At 40.2% G+C, this 20,159-nt stretch overlaps 1 protein-coding gene across 4 annotated transcripts in view; it reads right to left on the bottom strand.

Moving 5' to 3' along the window:
- FYB1 (FYN binding protein 1) overlaps nucleotides 1–20,159 on the bottom strand; it is a 165,339-nt gene that overhangs the window by 91,368 nt on the left and 53,812 nt on the right. For 3 of the 4 annotated variants that reach the window (XM_061129898.1, XM_061129900.1, XM_061129902.1), the window contains one exon: nucleotides 2,632–3,793. In XM_061129898.1, coding sequence (XP_060985881.1) covers nucleotides 2,632–3,793 — 1,162 coding nt within the window. Of the gene's footprint in view, nucleotides 1–2,631; nucleotides 4,090–20,159 lie in introns of those variants that run through there. The other variant, XM_061129899.1, reaches the window with a different exon arrangement.

Here is a 20,159-nt window from a genome sequence, read left to right as displayed (position 1 = left end):
GTTACATCAATTAGGCCAGTCATCCATTTACCTGAATATCATGGAGCTCAACAGTAACCTCTTATTAAAATGTGGAAAGAGAGACAGGAATTGTATTTTTATTTGAAAAATACAATCAAAGGATCAAAGCAATGCATACTGTATTTTATTTCTTCAGTAAAAGGCAAGAAGATTAATATCTATATTTATATTTTCTTGGGTAAGCATAAAGAAATTTTGGACAGATATAGCAATTAAGAGGAGTCATTTCTGTGGAGACCCAGCAAATGGTGGAGACTGACTAAAAGTACTTTTCACTGTATTTCATTTTATAGTTGTTGTTTTTGAGCCAGATATAATTTCTACTTAAAAAATCAGTTAAAAATTAAATGCTTTTTTAAAATCATGAATGCTGTAAAGGGGTGTTACTCAGAATTAGTTATGAACTGGATTACTTTATACTGACAACAACTTGATGTCAGTTCAAATTAAGAAGATTGAGTTTTGAATTTATGGTTACCTTGGGGAAAAAGCAGCTAGGGAGTTTGGGACTGACATGTATATATACACTGCTATATTTAAAATAGATAACCAATAAGGACCTACTGTATTAGGATAGGGAACTCTTCTCAGTGTTATGGGGCAGCCTGGATGGGAGGGGAGTTTGGGGGAGAATGGATACACATATATTTATGGCTGAGTCCCTTTGCCATAGGCTGAGTCTGAAACTATCACAACATTGCTAATCGACTGCACTCCAACATAAAATATTTTTTTTTAAAAAATTCAGAATCCCACCTCCCACCAGAAAAAAAAAGATTGAGTTTTGATTTCTGGAAGAGGTGAATAAAGAAGGAACAGTTTGAAGCATAATATGTATCAAGGGATCAGAGGGTAGAGCTGGGGTACACTGATGAGAAGACTTAGAATCTTAACTGTGTCATGGGACACTTGAGCAGTGGGGAGGCACATCGGATGGGGACAGGGTTGCAAGGAGAAGGAGAAAGAGGGCAAGGTTCAACTTGGCTTCCTAAGCAATTTTGCTTGAATTTCTTGGAGCTGTATTTCGCTGAAAATCAGCTCCAGGCTGACCTTGCTGGGACGACAGAGCCAAAAGAGAGCTTCACGGGCATGTCAATAGCCCAAGAGCAGACATCTGAGTACCACCATTCAAACCAGATAGTGCACTGGAAATAAAGATGGAGGACATGGAAGAAACCTCTCAAGGATTTCTATGTTGCATCAGGACAGTTTCTTTGGTATGAAGTCAGTGACATAAAATGGTGGTTATGATAGCTCATTTTTACCTGAGGCACAGAAAAATTAAGACAGGGAATTAGAAAGGGTCCTTTAGAAGATTAAAAAAACAAAACAAAACAAACATTTCTGAGTTATGGATCAGTATTAGAACTAGCACATGATGGATGACATATGAGGACATAAGTGGAACAAGACTGACTCTTTCTAGAAAACAGATGATCGTGGGGTCATTCCAAACTTGTTTCTATGTGAGTGATTAATGGGGCATTTGATTACTAATCTGTGGTTTGACATAGAGAATATTGATCTCAGGGAAATGACATATTGCAAAATGTTTCTACAGGACCAAAATAAAACAAACTACCTTTATACTCAGAATTGCTTTAAATAGATCACACTCTTGTAAGTAAAAAAAGATATATCTAGTAGTGGTGTGGTCACTTGTAACCATCCTTTTCCTTTTCTCATGATAAACAACAATTGCACATTATTTGCCTAAAGTCTTAATCGTTTCAAGCACAAGTGAGCTTCTTTCATCACTTGGAGGGTTACCAAGCTTTACCAAGTCATTCAGGATCAACTTTTATTGTATGCTATAGCAGGGTGGTAACATCTCTGATAGAAAATTAAGCTGTTTACCCAGAAGGAAAATAATGTGTCCCTCTGTCTGGCTTATTATCCTAAAGTACTACTTTAGCAATCAGGAATGTTCAGAAAACTTTACACTGACTGAAAAACAGCAGCTAAAATATAAAAGAGTAAGTGCCATTTCACAAGTCCTGGGCATCTCTTATTTGAATACTGGACTTACGAGACACAGGATAAATTTGTGGACATTTAAAATCATTTGTCATTCGGGCCTGGATAATTCTTTCTTGGGAGGAGCTGTCCTGCGTACTGTGGGGTGTTTAGCAGCGTCTCTGGCCTCTATTCGCTGGATGCCAGGAGCACCCTGCAGCCGTGAGAGTCAAATGTCCCCCGGGCTCCATCACTTGACTCGGAGGTTTGCTCACCTTCTAATGCCTTTGTGGTACTAGAGGGAACACACCTCATTCTTAATTCAACAGAAATGAAACCCAACAAAGGAAATAAAGGAAATGGTCATCATTAAGCAAAACTACCTAGTAATCAAACGGATGTATTCCTCCTCAAGACCCCAAAGCAGCCCCCTCAAGGCACTTCCTCACAGAATAGAACTAAGGATTTCAACTCCCTCAGACGTCCAACACCAGAAAAAAAAAAAAAAAAAAGAAACCTGCCAAGGAAAAGTCGTCATACACACAGGAGTACTGGTGATGGAATCATTCCTTGTTACAGATTTTTACCCAGAAGCTATAACACCCTCTGATGGGAAGCAAAACATATGAAATAACAAAGGAGACAAGAACTCACTGTTTCCAGATGTGGCTTTTCGGAATTTCGACAGGTCAACGTGGGGTGGTCTGCTGGGTTTTGGTGGAGGGGGTCCCAGGGTTAACAAGGAAGGCAGAGGTTTCTGCTTGGGGGTCACTGAATTTTTGTCCCCCTTTTCCTTGTCTTGACTTTGGCTCCAGGGCCCTGTCGATGTCAGCTTTGAAGGGGTCTTCGAGAACTTGGCAGGAGGAGCCCCAGAGGCCGACTCTTCCTGAGTAATTTTGCTCAGGAAGACATTCTTAGCAGCGTCGATCTTCCTATCTTCTCTTTTCTCTTCAGTATTTTTGGGGAGGCCTCCGGGAGCCCCTCTGTTTGCAGCAGGTTTCAGAACAACTCCAGGAAAAGGAGATACTGACGTCTCACCCCCATGCTCTTTATTCTCTGGCTCTTCCCTGGCTGGTTTCAAAGGGCCAGGCTTGGCCTTGGCTGCCAGGGGGGCCAGGGGCCCTCTCTGGAGAGCCGCAGTCTTGGCGGGGCTCTCGTCTTCCTGGGCATCCTCTGTGTTCAGGGGTGGCTTCTGGCCAAAGACAGGTTTGGGGAAGAGAGGCTTGGGGTCCAGATCTTGTGAGGCTGACAGAAATTTGCCTTTTGCCCCAGCCAACTTTGACAGGACTTGTTTTGGTTCACTCTCCAGGGCTGGAGGCATTGACCCCGGCTTGGGGCCTGGTTTTAAGTCATGGTCTTGGTTTACACTGGGAAGTGAAGGTTTAGTCCCAGGAGGCCAGGGAAATGCAGGTTTGGCATCTTCTTTTGGTAAGTTGATGGGCTTGGGGCCTACAGGTTTCAGAAATCCTGCTTTCACCTCGGGGTCTCTGGTGGCCGAGTTAGCCTGCGGTCCAAACCTGGGACTCACTCCCGTTGGCTTTAGAAATGGTGGCTTGGGCTCCTTGTCAGGCTTTTCCTCAGGAGAAGGTTTCACCCCCACAGGTGGCTTGGGGGATCCAAATTTGGGCACGTTGCTCAGTCCTGCAGGAGGGCTTGCATTTCCTTGGTTGTTGAACAAGTTCTTTTTGGCCTGGACTCCTGAAGGGGAGTTTTGTCCCGGGACCTTGAAGGGCCGGCTGTTGACTGAGACCTCCTCCGTGGGGTTGCCCCCGTTGTTAAACTTCGCCATGAGGGACTTCACATCTGCTTTTCCATCCTGCAAGCACAGGGAAGAAACACTCACTGAGAACCTGAAGTCTCACTTGCACAATTTAAAATACTACACCTTAAAGGTTTCCTGGTTTGAGGCCTTCAGCGTCGCTGATTGGTTCACGAGATATTGTAACATTTATCTTCCTCTATGGCAAAATAAGTTGTGAGACTTTCTTTAAAGGGGAGGGCTGTGATACACAGACTTTTTTCTTTTTTGGTTGTCTTAGACTGACTTGTATTTTGTTGTTGTTAAGTCACAACTTATCTTTCCTTCTTTCCTCTCACTGTTTCTCTAGCTCTCTTGTGGGATTTACTCTGAACTTGGTATTTATCTGTTTTGTTGAACTTGAAAAAAATGTGAAAGTGACTAACAAAAGACTTCTTCCATATTTTATAGCTGAGGCTCTTAAAGAGAAACTGCGTTTCAAAAATGAAAGCAAGCTCTTCTGTAAATTTAGGTTGCATGCTTTATACAGCATAGCCACATTTGACATCTCTGTGGTTTGCGAGCCTGTTCTTGTTCTTATATATATTTAAAGTCTGTCTGTTTGTTCACAGGGAGATGTGGCAGAAAAACCAACTCATTTTTATATATAAGCAATAAAACGAGTTTTGTTCTACTTATCAATACATATTTAGTGTAAATGATTCAGCTGGAACCAGACTAGCAGGCCGGCTGCACTCGTTTTCAAGGGATATAGAGTCTGGGACACTGGAAAGGTGATGAGGAAGGGGCTGGAGATTCTCATTTCCAGAAACTGGTTTCTCCAGTCTCCTCTTTGTCCCTCTTGTCTAGAATCAGGGTGTTACCTAGGAAAGAGGGCGGGCTGTCACCTTCTTTGAGACTATAATCCTATATAACCTGGAAAAATTCATGGTGGGTTTCCTTTTTTCTCTCAAAAGCTGGGAGTTGAACTTTTGTAGTTCTTTCAGGAAATTGAAAAAACAAAACAAGCAAACAAACCAAAAAGACAGGTAACCAGGAGAGTTTCCATTTCTATGCTTTAAAAATTCACCTAGGAAGGTTTTCTTATTTCCCACACTCACCTATCATTGCCATATGCCCGAGCATATTTCTTCTCTCAAGGCCCCACTCAGATACCAAGAAACCAGAGATGCTCTCTGGTTGGAAAGAACTGCTTTCTCCTCTTAACTCATGTAGCAGTGAAGGCGCTGTGATATACCCCCGTGTTACTTTCTTTCATGATAATAAGAGCCACTGTTTAATGTGTAAACACATGTGCTTGATTCTGAACCAGGCATGCTATCTATGTTGCCCCATGTCATTCTTTTGAAGGATGGCATCATTTAATTCCATTTCATAGGAAAGAGGACTGAGGTTAAAACTGCAAGAGGATGTGATGGTAAAAGCATGGGAACTTGGTTGGAATCCTCGTTGATTCACAGGGCCTCGGTGATACAATCTATACAATGGGGATAATAGCCAGTATCTGCCAGAACTGTCATGTGCGTTAAAGATGGAGTTTGTGAAGTGCCTCCCTGCCCCTCAGCCTGGGCTCAATGAAAGGAAACTACTCTTATTAGAAATGTTAAGTAGCATATTCAAGGGCTCACAGCCAGAAACTGTAAGGCCAGAGACGCAGATTCAGGTCTGTCTTGGGCTACAAAGTCCAGAAACAGTCTCAATTTACTTTGTATAGAACCCTTGGGGTTCTAATATATTTGGGGAATTGTTCAGGCTGACGCTGAGCTGAATTCTGTGAATGGTGATTTTTAAAAGAAATGGTCCTTTCATTAAGAATTTCTCTCTGTACTAACCTATAATGTATGTGTACTTGCAAGATGGGGGTAAGGAACCTAGACAGCAGGAGAAAAACAAGTGAAAGCAGCATTTTCCAGGTTGATTTTGCTCCTTTCACTTATTACCCTATATCCAAGTTGCTGCGAATATTTTGCTTTCTACCTTGCCTCCTTTCACCGTTTTTTTAATCCACATGATTTTCTCAAATCTTCAAGCAATCCCTGGGGGTAACAGGCAGGAAGACCAGAGAACCAGGGAGAGTCTGGTTGCTGGAAGAGGGAACAGGTGAAGACAAGTTTTGCCTTTGCCTCCTGAAATCATAGCTGTAGAAGACTTTAAATCTTAACACAAAATGCAAAAAGAATTATCAATACAAAAATTTCCTCAGTTTGCTTTCCTCTATTATCAGACTAGTAAAGGCATGTCATAGGGCTGTTAGGAAGATAAAACAAATCTGTAGGACATTTTAAAGAGTATCTGGAACTTGGGAGGGTTTCCTATTTTTACAAAGCAAGTGAAGCCTTGGAAATATATAGTTCGCCTCTCTCACTGCATTGGTGACAGAACAGAAACCAAAGGATTTCAGTGACATCCTTTTTAGTCACAGTAAACTTCACATCTTGAATTTTGGCTGGAGTGGGGGAGGGGTTGGGGGGGAATCCACGAAACACACTAACCCATTCTCAAACCGCATGCCCTGATTTTACTTTAAAAATATGGAAGTGGTTGATTTGGAGTTGGAATTTAAGTCCCAGGTGCCAACCCAGACCCAGGAGGCAATGTAACATCAGGGTAAATAGCCCTAGCTCTGAAATTACTGACTTGGGTTCATAGTTTGACTCGACTCCTTACTTACTGTGTGATCTAGCAAGTTACTTAACCTCTCTGAAACTCAGTTTTCTTCATCTATAAAATGAGAATTGTAACCGTACCTATTCCTCATTGAGTTTTATTTTTTAAAAAGTAAAAGGATTAAATGAGTTAATGCATGTAAATTTTCTTAGACCAAGAATTGCAATATAGTATACATTTGATGATTATCTGCCACTGTGATTTTTTTTTCTAATTCACTAGTCACATAACGTCATTTTCTCCAAGTGACCAAATTCTGAAGTTACAATCATTAATGTTATGTCTTAATTTTATATCAATGTGACTGAAACCAGCATACTGCTGGGTAACATTGTAAAGTTATGATGTTTGAGTTTGGCTTACCTCCCCCCCATCCCACGCCCCCAAAACTTTAACTGGTTTTTGAAGGACAAGGAAAGAAAGAGCCACAGATTAGCAACAGCACCTGTGTTTACTGATACTTCCCTGGTGGCTCAGTGGTAAAAAATCTGCCTGCAATGCAGGAGACCCAGGTTCAATCCCTGGGTCAGGAAGATCCCCTGGAGTAGGAAATGGCAACCCATTCTAGTATTCTTGCTTGGAGAATTACGTGGACAGAGGAGCCTGGTGGGCTATAATCCATGGGGTTACAAAGAGCTGGACACAACTGAGTGACTAATATGTTCACTTTCTGAATGGCTCGAAATCCACAACTATTAATCTATTATATGGACTACTTAGGTTTAGAAGTTTTGGTTGTTATCACTCTTAGTAAGTTTATTAGGTAAAATTTTCAACACCCAGGTTCACCCTTCATCTTAACAATAATAGTTGAATTTCTTCCTTAATGATAATGACAGAAAGGCAAAAATGGCTAAATTTTTTTTTTTTTTTTAACATTCTCCCATTCTGATTTCATTGTAGACTGAATATTCATTCCATTTTCTAGGGCTCTTTTTACTTTGAAAAAGTTAAAAAGAGGATAAGAACAATTTATCTTATGATAGAGGGAAAAGTAATCCTGCTCCAAACACTGACTCTCTAAACCCTCCTGCCTCAGGTCTAGGAGGGTCATATACCTAACTTAACAGTACAACACAAGTTTATGCTTATTGTTCTGGAATAATTATAAATAGTGCTCCCTTTTATTCTCAAAATTGACCTGCTTTAAACAATAAATTGCATGGAGAGCTTATTCAACTCCTCTCTAGAGTCAGTCAACCACTGTTATCAGTTTCTTATGTATATTTCTAAGCTATGCCTATATTGATAAAAATGTATATAAATAAACACACATACATCTTTTCTGTCCCTATGTTTTATACGCATGGGAAGCTTTGCTTTGCACTTTACTTTTTTCCTGTGCTACACACCAGCTCAGCAAGATAAACTATCAGCAGCCATTCTGATTGGTTCCTAAGTGATTCTAGTTGTTAAATACTTTCAGTATCAATTTTGCTTTTTTCCCTTAACAATTGATCCATATCAGTGCCTATTATTTGCACAATTTTTACAGCCTTACTTTATTTTTTACAACAATTTTAGACTTATGGAAGAATTCAGAAGATAATATAGAGAATTCTCACTAATTTACATAATTTTTCCTGTTATTAACATCTTACATTAGTTTGCAGGACTTTTTTAACTTTTAATGATTTAAGGATCAGGCTTCTGCTTATCCTTAAGAAAAGGTATTTCACAATCTACTTTAGAAGATTTCAGAGTTTAAGATATTTTAAGTAAAACAAACATTTCATCTCAAATTACTCAAAACTTATTTTCCAAAGTTATTTGATGTAATTTGCTATTTTTTTTTCCATCTGTTAATGAATTTGTACAGATCTTTCTCCACTTATGATGGGGTTTGTTCTTGCTGCTGTTAGTTGCTAAGTCTTGTGCAACTCTTTTGACATCTTATGAACAGTGGCCCTCCAGACTTCTCTGTCCATGGGATTTCCCAGGCAAAGATTCTGGAGTGGGTTGCCATTTTCTCCTCCAGGGGATCTTCTTGACCCAGGGGTCAAACCCATGTCTCCTGCGGCTCCTGCATGGGCAGGCAGATTCTTTACCACTGAGCCACCTGGAAAGCCCTATGATAGCCCTATGATAGGGTTACATCCCAATAAATCCATAATAAACTGAAAATACCTTAAGTAGAAAGTGCATATAATTCACCTCACCTAGTGCACATTCTAGCTTAGCCCAGTCTCCCTTAAATGTGCTCAGAACCCTTACATTAGCCCTTAGTTGAGCTGAAGCATCCAACACAAAACATATTTTATAATAAAGTGTTGAATATATCATGTAATTTATTGAATACCATACTGAAAGGAAAACAGGATGGCTGTCTAGGTACAGAGTGGTTGTAAGTGTACTGGTGTTTAACCTTGTTTACCCTTCTGATTGCTCAGCTGACTGGGAGCTCTGAGCATCACCTGAGAGTACAGTACCACATATCACTAGCCTAGAGAAAGGTCAAAAATCAAAGTTTGGTTTCTGCTAGATGCATCATTATAATGTTGAAAAATCTTAAATTGAACCATCTTAGTTCAAGGAATGTCTGTACAATGTTTAGCCAAAACTACTACCCATTGCACTATAATGACATAGATGTAATTGTAGAAATGCTCTTGATAGAAGTGAATTTCCTTTAGATATCATATTTCCCCTTCCTGAGAATTATACATCGTCACTGATATAAACTTAACATGTTTTCCACAGTCCCTGGGAAGATGCAAAAATACTTTAGCTACATCCTCTGAACCTCTAGTTAACAACTCCAGGTTCCAGAAAATCTTTTTTGCTTTCAGCAACTTACATAAAGGCAGCGAATCAAGTATATGTACTTAAACAAAGACTGAGATGGCATTTAGGACAGACGTCAGGAAATTACACATCAAGAAAACGTTTTCTTTTGTAGCTAGTTCATCTACATATTTTCATATGGAAAAATTAGTAATGCCCTATCACTGTTAGTGGCAACTGGATTTTGCTTGGTTTTAAGTATATCTTGGATATTAGGTTAATCCAGTGATTCTCACATTGGGGCAGTTTTTGCAATGTCTGTAAATGCCCTTGATTGAAATGGCTAACTGAGAAAGTGCTCTTGACAACTCATGAATAGAGGCCAGAGCTGCTGTTAATCCTACAATACCCAGGACTGACCGCTGAAACTAAGAATTATCAGTCCCAACAGTGCTAAGACTGAGAAGCTTTGAGCTAATCCTCTTACTCCTGGATTATTAGAAACATCTTACCAGAAAGCCAGTTTTTAATTTTTATAATGCAATACACTCTAAAACCTACAAAAAAACTGGTAGAGAAACTAAATAATACAAAAGACTATCACTAGATTGTTTTCAAAGTTCCTTGTCTTTCAAGTCTCATCTTTGTAAAGTTTCACTTGTAAAACACAAACGAAAAAAATACCCACAAATCTTGGGTAACTAATGGATTTAAAACAATTTTGAGGATTTCTTTGGTGATGCGGTGGATAAGAATCCTTCTGCCAGTGCAGGGGACACAGGTTTGATCCCTGGTTCGAGAAGATTCCACATGCCACAGAGCAACTAAGACCTTAAGCCATAACTACTGAGTGTGCATGCTGCAACTGCTGTAGTCCGAGTGCCTAGAGCCTGTGCCCCTCAACAAGAGAAGCCACTGCAATGAGAAGCCCATGCACTGCAGCTAGAGAGTAGCCTCTGGTCACCACAACCAGAGAGAGCCTGCATAGAGCAACTAAGATCCAGCACAGCCAATAAATAAATAAAATATAAAATAACTTTGAGCTTGATTTTGCTTCCTTAATATGTGGTAGTGTCACTTTTGTAATTAAATCATGAGGAAAATGAACCCCTCTTATGGATTCTCTTATTCTTTTCTAAATGGAGACCATGGAATAAGAAAAGAAAATGATTTTACTTGATTGCATATAATGCTTTTATTTATGAGGAAGTTGGCAAATAACAATAGTTCATTCAAATCTTTCTCTATGTCTCTGGTTCTCTTTGTTCTTTCTTTAATCACTGATCAATTTTACCACTGTATTTAGTATAAATACCACTATATTTACCAATATAGATTTTCTTTTTTTATTGCTATGTTGAGATAGCATATCATTGCTCAGATATGGTCTGAGTTGTTGGTTCTACCTGTAGAACAAAATTAGTTCCTATCACTGTCACTATTGCCCAGAACAGAACCCCATATAAAGTGACATCAGAGGATAATCTGAGGCTGAGATGAGATGCACATGCAATGGGAAAGTATTCCAGAGAGTCAGCCCTACTCCTGCCCAGCGAAGAGGGAAGGAGGCAGATGAGGGGTGGTGCACTACACGGGAGAGCCCAGTTCCTGCCAAAGTGATGGCTCATGTTGTTCAATTTTAGGATCCATTCAGCCCAGGACTGACCAGAAGTATAGCAAAAAGACTGAAAAGATAGCACATTCTTCTATAAGCCAATAAATTTACCATCCCTGAGGTAAGAACAGGCTAGTGAAAATTTGGATTAGACTCAAGCAATTTAAACTTTCATAGAGCAACAATAATGTTTAGCCTCATTGATTTCTGTTGCTTAGATTAAAGAAAATAAAAATATATTCTTCATGACCACGCCAAGCCCTCCCCAACTTCACACACACACACACACACACACACACACACACACACAGAGTGATAAGTTGTCTTTTCTCTTAAAAGAGACTTGATCTGCTACACCCAGTAAACTTGGAAAAGAGAATTTTTTTTGGGGGGGGTGCAGTTATTTTAGTCTGAAAATAAAATGTCTTAAAACCCCTTTTTGTTAGAAATTACATAATAAAGTGACTTTCATTGCTTTTGATTGTCAAAATAGAGTTCATGGCAGCTGACTGAAAATACACTACTTATGACATAACTTCTCAAGATGATAGATGGCAAGTTCCACAATAGACATTGAAACCGCAGTAGAGTCTTTTCATCTCTGTTAACACTGTCTAAATATTTAGGTACTTAATGAATCATAATTTATGTATTTAATGTGTGTACTCTGTTTCCTTAAGGAGATGAAAAATCAGGGACCTGTTTTTTTTTTTCCTCAAAAATATTCCCCCTCTGTCAACTCCCCACCCAAATAAGCACTCCCATATTTCCCGATGCATTTCTTTTCATAATTGCTAATTCTAATTTATTTTTATTTAAATATTTAAAATATTTTTACAATGTTGTGTTGAAAACTGAAACTTTTAGTCACTCAGTTGTGTTTAACTCTTTGTGACCCCATGGACTGTAGCCCTCTAGGCTGCTCTGTCCATGAAATTGTCCAGGCAAGAATACTGGAGTGGGTAGCCATTCCCTTCTCCAGGGAATCTTCCTGACCCAGGGATCAGACTCAGATCTCCTGCATTGCCAGAAGATTCTTTACCATCTGAGCCACCAGGGAAGGACCTAATGTTGTGTTGGTTTCTGCCACACAGCAATGCAAATCATCCATAATTATATATACATAAACATACTAACTGATGGGATGAATTTGTTTGACTTTCTCCATGATTGATCAGACAGACGATAGTAGGAAAAAAGATTTTCTGAGCTTCTTAAGGAGCGTTGAACCCAGCCATGAATCTATTCTCAAGAGCTCCCTGTCTACTTCATGGCAAATGGGCTGTTATGGATTCCAATTGGCTGAGCCTCTGATGCTGAAGGGAGCATAAAGCCCCTCTTTAACAGGATGTGGGAACGTGCCTCTCACCACAAATTGAGTTCCTGGGGCAGGAGAGGGCTGCTACAGGCTGGTCAAAACGCAGGGAGGAGGGGCCGGCAGCGGAAGAAGTGGTGACAGCCCCACTGTGACAACCCCTTACATTTTTGTCAGCGACTGAGAAGGTGGAGAGGGAACGGTACGTGACCCAGCGCAGCCTCATGTTGAGAGGTACAGTGTAGTAAGGAGAGAACACCTGGTGCGAGCAGGGTCTCTGGTAGCTGTGTGTGTGCCCTCTGGAGGCTAGACTGAGCACCTTGGCAGTAAATGTCTATAGACGCCACTGTGCATCATCACTCCCTCTTCTGTGATCTCAGGCACCTGCTGCTCTGCACTCCTTCATGGTTCCCACTGGGTTCTCCCTTCTGGGTTGAACTGAAGTGGGGGAAGCCAGGTTACTCAGCAACCGGTAAAGTTTAGCCAGCGAAGGCTCACCTCCCAAATGCTGAGTCACCTTGAACTCTCCAGGTATATTGATCGGTTCGACTTTTGTGTTCCCTTTGTCCTGAAAGATCAGGTCTGAAAACCACCATCACTTTACAAATTAGAACCTTCAAACATCTTCCTGGTTATCTGACCAAATAGCTCCCGCATAAGTACAATTTTGTCTTTGGCATGGCCTCTGATGGCTTAACCATTAACGGATGAGGAAATTAAATATGACTCTTTAAGTAATTCTGAAGTTTGTTCTTCTGTAAATTTTTGATTTCTTGATGTTAGTAGAATGCTGATAGGATGTTGATAATAAATAGTTCTGAAACCATGGGTTTTTGTTATTCTGTTTCATATAGTTTTTACAGCAAATTTAGCTTACATTTGCTTAGGTTATACTTCACTTCAGGTCAGTCACTCAGTCATATCCGTCGCTTTGTGACCCCATGGACTGCAGCATGCCAGGCTTCCCTGTCTATCACCAGCTCCCGGAGTTTACTCAAATTCATGTCCATCGAGTCAGTGATGCCATCCAGCCATCTCATCCTCTGTCATCCCCTTCTCCTCCTGCCCCCAATCCCTCCCAGCATCACGGTCTTTTCCAATGAGTCAACTCTTTGCATCAGGTAGCCAAAGTATTGGCATTTCAGCTTCAGCATCAGTCCTTCCAATGAACACCCAGGACCGATCTCCTTTAGGATGGATCTCCTTGAAGTCCAAGGGACTCTCAAGAGTCTTCTCCAATACCACAGTTCAAAAGCATCAATTTTTCGGCGCTCGGCTTTCTTTACAGTCCAACTCTCACATCCATACATGACCACTGGAAAAACCATAGCCTTGACTAGACGGACCTTTGTTGGCAAAGTATTGTCTCTGTTTTTTAACATAATGTCTAGGTTGGTCATGGTTTTTCTTCCAAGGAGCAAGCATCTTTTAATTTCATGGCTGCAGTTACCATCTGCAGTAATTTTGGAGCCCCGAAAAATAAAGTCTGCACTATTTCCCCATCTATTTGCCATGAAGTGATGGGATCAGATGCTATGATCTTAGTTTTCTGAATTTTGAGCTTTAAGCCAACTTTTTCACTCTCCTCTTTCACTTTCATGAAGAGGCTCTTTAGTTCTTCTTCGCTTTCTGCCATAAGGGTAGTGTCATCTGCATATCTGAGGTTATTGATATTTCTTCCGGCAATCTTGACTCCAGTGTGTGCTTCATCTAGCCTGGCATTTCAAATGATGTACTCTGCATATAAATTAAATAAGCAGGGTGACAATACATAGCATTGATGTACTCCTGTCTCGACTAGGAACCAGTCTGTTGTTCCATGTTCAGATCTAACTGTTACTTCTTGGCCTGCATACAGATTTCTCAGGAGGCAGGTCAGGTGGTCTGATATTCTCATCTCTTTAAGAATTTTTCACAATTTTTTGTGATCCACACAACAAAGGCTTTGGCGTAATCAATAAAGCAAAAGTAGATAATTCACTTAGCCTGCATTAACTATATGAAATCAGAGGGTAATCTCTGAGGAATTTACATTTTGTCTAATGAACTTATAGATAATTGAAGCGCTTTTATAGATCTCTTTCTAGGGGCTTATTTGGATCTTAGGATAATATTTAATGTCCACATGGTAATACAACATTAGTCATTTTATTTTTCTGTATTTCCAAGTATCACCCCAAAGAAATTTTATTTTCATCTACTATTTCTAGTTTTCTATTTTCATATAAAAAAAGAGTATGAACCAGCAAAAGAGAACTCACTTTGATAAACACATGAAAATGGAAACAAAACGATGGCTGAGAAAGCTACTCCTTGGCATAGGAAAAACAGGACAGAAATGTTCTGTTCTTTTTTTTCTCAGCCCCCATATCCCTCTCAACACACGTAAACACACGTTGACACCAAGCCTGGCAGTTCCTTTCTGCCCTTGACGGGAAGTTAGAAACTGAAAGGGTAAGGTCTACATGGAGTGGGTGGGGGGGGGGCGGGGAGGCCATCTGTGGGGTTTTCTAGAGACTTCCTTCCCAGCATGTGAGTAGTTCTGTGTGACAAGAACCACTTAGAAGAAGAAGATTTCAACAGGCTCATCAAGACAGACAGCAGCTAGCTGCCAGTCAGTGAGGGAGCCAGAGTGTGATTTGAGAGGAAAAAAAAACTAGACATTAGAAATGGAAGGTTATGGGAGATTCACATCCATCCACAGAGAGATGGATGATTTTTGGAAACTCACTTTACAGAATATGTGGAATCCTTCCCCCATACCTCTTTCTTCTCAACCCATTTCTGTTCCATTTCTTCTTTTGAACTTGGAAAAAAATGCACTCACTATTTCTTAGTCAGGATTAGATAATATAATCACTCCACAGTCCTGACTTCACTTGTTTTCCTCTCTTGGAAGTCACAGCAGCAAGACTCTGCCATGAAATGAGCAATTTCTCTCACCTTTGTTGTCATGGGACTCTTTAATGTCGATTGCACCTTTCCTCGTTAAAACTGTGATGTTCTCAATTTCAGCCTTTTCATGGTGTATATCCTGCTCTTAACATCTAGCCACTCTCTTTTCTCAGGCGCCCTCAATTTTCCAAGGTGCTACATGACTTCAGCTGCTCTGGGTTTTCACATACCCACTCATTCATGCATTTCTTTATTTTCTCCAGAGAGTCCTAGTGATTCCTTGCTAATGTGTTAGTTCTGGTATGTGGCACTTTGCCACTATCTAGTTCAAAATCTGTGCTTTACTAAGATTGCTTATTCCAGGGTACAGATGATCTCAGTACTTTTCTTTGTTTGCTTGTATATATGGCAAAAAACATTCTGGAGTTTGGTATTTTACACCCATTACTAACTCTATTATTAGAACGAATAATCACAACTTAAAAATAAAAATTCCATGTATAATATCTCATCTGATCCTCCCAAAGCTTGGTAAATTCTTCCTGTTATAGAAAGGTATACAGAGTTCAAGCACATGGTAGAACAGAGGTCTAAACCCAGATTTTCTAAGTCTCGTGTTATCCTCAATACAGCATAGAATCATGACATGAACAAGGAGACAGAATGTGACATAGGGGATGTAGGTCTCTGGCCAGAATATCCTGACTGGTTTTGCAGTATCACAGGTCACCTGGAAAGGGGAAACAACTAAGAGAAGACAAACAATGCTGCCTGCTTTTTTTGATGTTTGGTCTAAATGTGTCTGGTGTAGGAGTCGGGGTTTAAGTAGATGACTATATTAGATCTCTTTCCTCTCAAAGAGCTGTTCTCTAGAGTCAGTGATGTGAGTCATGTAACTGTCAGTCTAGGGATCTGGAGCACCGTTCTAGTTTATCCATTGTCTCCTGGGGCTAGTGTTGCTTGTTCAGCTGACTGCAACTTCAAATTTACTACCAGAGGGAAGTTGAAGAAGGACGTGAACCAATATGAAAAAAATTGCTTTTATATTTTCGCACAGTGAGATATATTTTTTCTTTTTTTCTAAGTTACAGTGATTGAAAGAGCAAAATTAAAATGACTCAATCTCTCACATCATACACAAAAATAAATTCAAAATGGCTTGAAGACTTAAATATAAGATGAAAAGTAAGAAAAGTGTTAGTTGCTTAGTTGTGTCTGACTCTTTGTGACCCCATGGACTATAGCCTGCCAGACTTCTCTGTCCATGGAATTCTCCAGGCAAGAATACAGGAGTGAGTAGCCATTATCTTCTCCATGAGATCTTTCCAACAGAGGAATGGAATCTGCATCTCCTGCATTGGCAGGCAGATTTTTTTACCACTGAGCTACCAGGGAAACCCTCCAAAATATACAAACAGTTATACAACTCAATAAAAACAACAACAAAAAATCAAAAAACCCATTCAAAAGACCTAAATAGACACTTCTCCAAAGACGACATACAGATGGCCAACAGGTACATGAAAAGGTGCTCAAGATCACTATTAGAGAAATACAAACCAAAACTACAAAGAGGTATCACTTCATACCAGTTGAAATGACCATCATTAAAAAGTTTACAAATAATGAATACTGGAGTGGATGGAGAGAAAAAGGAATCCTCAAACACTGTTGGTGGGAATGTAATTTGGTGCAGCCAATAGGAAAAACAGTGTGGAGGTTTCTTAAAAAGCTAAAAATAGAGTTACTATATGACCCTCCAAACCCACACCTGGGCATATATCTGGAAAAGATGACAACTCTTAATTTGAAAAGATACAAGCACCTCGGTGTTCACTGTAGTGCTATTTATAATAGGCAAGATGTGAAAGCAACCTGAGTGCCCGTTAACAGATGAATGGATAAAGAAGACGTGATATATATATATATATATATTCTAATATATATATAATGGGATATAGCTTAGCCATAAAAAAGAATAAAGTAATGCCATTTGCAGCAACATGGATGAACCTAGAGATTCTTATACTGAGTGAAGTCAGTCAAACATCATATGACAGTGCTTATAGATGGAATCTAAAAAATAATGAAAATGAACTTATTTATAGAACAGAAACAAACTCACGGACATAGAAAACAAATTCATGGTTTACCGAAGGAGAAAGAGGGGGAAGAGATTAATTAAGAGTGCAGGCTTTCCTGGTGGCTCAGTGGTAAACAATCTGCCTGTTAATGCAAGATAGGGGGTTTGATCCCTGGGTCAGGAAGATCCCCTGGAGAAGAAAATGGCAACCCACTCCAGTATCTTGCCTGGGAAATCCCATGGACAGAGGCACGTGGTGGGCTACAGTCCACGGGGTCACAAAACAGTTGGACCTGACTTAGTGAGTAAGCAACAACAACAATGGAATTAACAGATACACACTACCGTATACAAAACAGATAAACAACAAGGCTTTATTGTATGGCACAGGGAACTATATCCAATGTCTTATAATAAACTATAATGAAAAATTATATATTTGTGTGTATATATATATATATATATCTGAATCAATTTTCTAACACAGTATTATAAATCAAGTATACTTCATTAAAAAAAAAGAAAATGTCTCAAAAGAGAGGAAAAATGGTATTTCAATAATATTAAGCTTATATGCAAACATCTTACTGCTCAGAAGAAATTTCGATTTTTTTTTAACTTCTAGAATATTTTAAATGACACATATAAGTGTGACTAACACAAAACAGTGGGCCAGTATCAAATTTCTAATATGAATAAAAACAAAAATGACTTGAGAGGTATAAGCACATTTGTCACTGACTAAAGCTATTTTTTGACTGATGAAGTAAATACAGATATTTTGAATGGTCTACTTTGAGGTTAAGATAAGGAAAGAGGAAGGTAAGAGGAACAGGGTGTGGTGGAATCACCCTGGGGAGTTTTTCAAGCTGCACATGCTAAATGTCCCAATGCATCCTGTTTTGTTTCTTCAAAGATTTCTTTATGGAGAATGACCAGCCCAGCCAGTACAAATGGGAAAGTGTGGCATCACCTGGTGTATTTGGGTACAAAAATGATTCAAAACCATTGAGACCTTGGATCCCTCTTGCTCTTACCCTCACATGTTTATTGAGTTGCTGAAATTCAGTGGCAAGGATTGGAATGTCTTTGGGGGCTACCTTGATTCAGCATGGGCTTCCCTAGTAGCCCAGATGGTAAAGTAACTGCCTACAATGCAGGAAACCTGGGTTTGATCCCTGGGTCAGGAAGATCCCCTGAAGAAGGGAATGGCAACCCACTCCAGTGTTCTTGCCTGGAGAATTCCAGGGACAGAAGAGCCTGGTGGGCTATAGTTCTTGGGCTCTCAAAGAGTCGGTCATGACTGAATGACTTTCCCTTTTTTTCACTGACTCAGCATGGGTGAATGGAACTGGGGTACAGAAGTTGACTGCTTGTCTTTCTTAATTTCTGCCCTGTTTTCTCTACTCCCCACTAAGTGGTTTCAATGGTAGCAACCTCGAAATATATGTTCATGTCTCAGAACCTGTGCACGTGACCTTATTTGAAACAGAGGATTTTGTATAATTAGGGTCAGATGAGATCATCCTGATTTACCAGGTGGCACTAAATCCAAGGATTAGTGTCCCTGTAAGGTAAGATACAGAGGAGGAAAAGACCAGAGAGGAGGAGAATGCCACGTGTAGGAGGAGGCAGGCTTAGAGTGATGCAGCCACAGGCCAAAGAATGCTGGAGGCCGCCAGGAGTTCTGTGTGTGAGTAGGCGCATTGCTCAGTCGTGTCTGACTCTTTGCAACACCATGAACGGTAGCCTGCCAGGCTCCTCAGTCCATGGAATTCTCTAGGCGAGAACACTGGAGTGGGTAGCCATTCCCTTCTCCAGAGGATCTTCCTGACCCAGGGATCGAACTCTGGTCTCCTGTACCGTGGGCAGATTCTTTACCATCTGAGCCTCTAGGGAAGCCCCAGAAGTTGCCAGAAGTTGGAAAAGGCAAAAACTGGATTTTCCTCTAGAAAATCCTTTGGCGATTTCTCATCCGCCAGCAACTATAGAAATAAATGCCTGGGACACGCTTGACTCATTGCCTTTGGGGACAATGTGGCCTTGTGGACACCCTGATTTTAGAACTCCAGCCTCCAAAACTCTAAGAGAATAAATTTCTGCTGTTGTTAGTCACCTAGTTTGTGATTTGTTATAGGATCCACAAGGAATTAATATACCCACCCTCACAAAGATCCAGGATGCCTTTGTTCTAATTTCTCTAAATGTCCGAGCACCTGCATGGGTGCTGTTTAGGATGAAGGGCAGGAAGCATTGCTTCATAATTATCTTTTCTGGGCCACCATCGTTATCATCCCAGAGCAAGGTGTTTCTAGTGGGATGGTCCCTGGCTTGGAATAACAGAATGGGGAATTATTAATACTTATGTGCAGTAGGTGAGTTTTGGTGGCATTTATGGGTTCTTGGAAGCAAGATCAGATACTAGTTTGACCATCACAGGTGGCACAGACTTAGCAACACTACTCATAAAGTATATATTGAATTTGTACAGCTCAAAGGTTTTGTTGGTTTCCTGTCATGCTAAGGAGGCTAGTTAGCAGAGATAAAAAACAAAACAAAACACGTTCTGAACTCTTCAAATATATGAGAAATCCTAGACCAGCTTCTGACGGGGGAATATTCTTCAGTTTCTAGGACCTTCCATTGAGTTCTCATCCTGACCAAATATATACTTGGTCTATTCCTTGTGACTGATACAGCAAAAACTGTATCAGTAGTTGTATCTATAGTTGCTGGCTATTTCTCATCCGCCAGCAACTATAGAAATAAATGCCTGGGACACGCTTGACTCTGGGCTTTGGTAAAAAGAAAGATCAAAATGAGCCTTAAAGGTGGGCCAGCTTTAATGGGAAGACTTGCTTTAGATTTAGTGTTTGAGAAAGAAAAAATAACCTTAATGACCAGTGAATTCAAGCTCTTCATTTGCAGGAAAGGAAACAGGATATGTGATCCACCCGAGGTCACACAGCTACTTATTGGCAGAACCAGAATCTGGTTATCCTGTTTGCTCAACCATTGGGCCCACTGTCCTGCACTGCCTGACCTGTGAGATAGCAGTTTCTACAGTATCTTCCTCTTAAAAACAGTCACAACAGTAGATAATGCTGTGGATTGCCTTCTTTGT

Source organism: Dama dama, chromosome 25, assembly GCF_033118175.1.
Source record: "Dama dama isolate Ldn47 chromosome 25, ASM3311817v1, whole genome shotgun sequence".
NCBI lineage: Eukaryota > Metazoa > Chordata > Mammalia > Artiodactyla > Cervidae > Dama > Dama dama.
The sequence above is the reverse complement of the archived record's forward strand: the minus strand, read 5'-3'. Positions and strand labels throughout refer to the sequence as shown.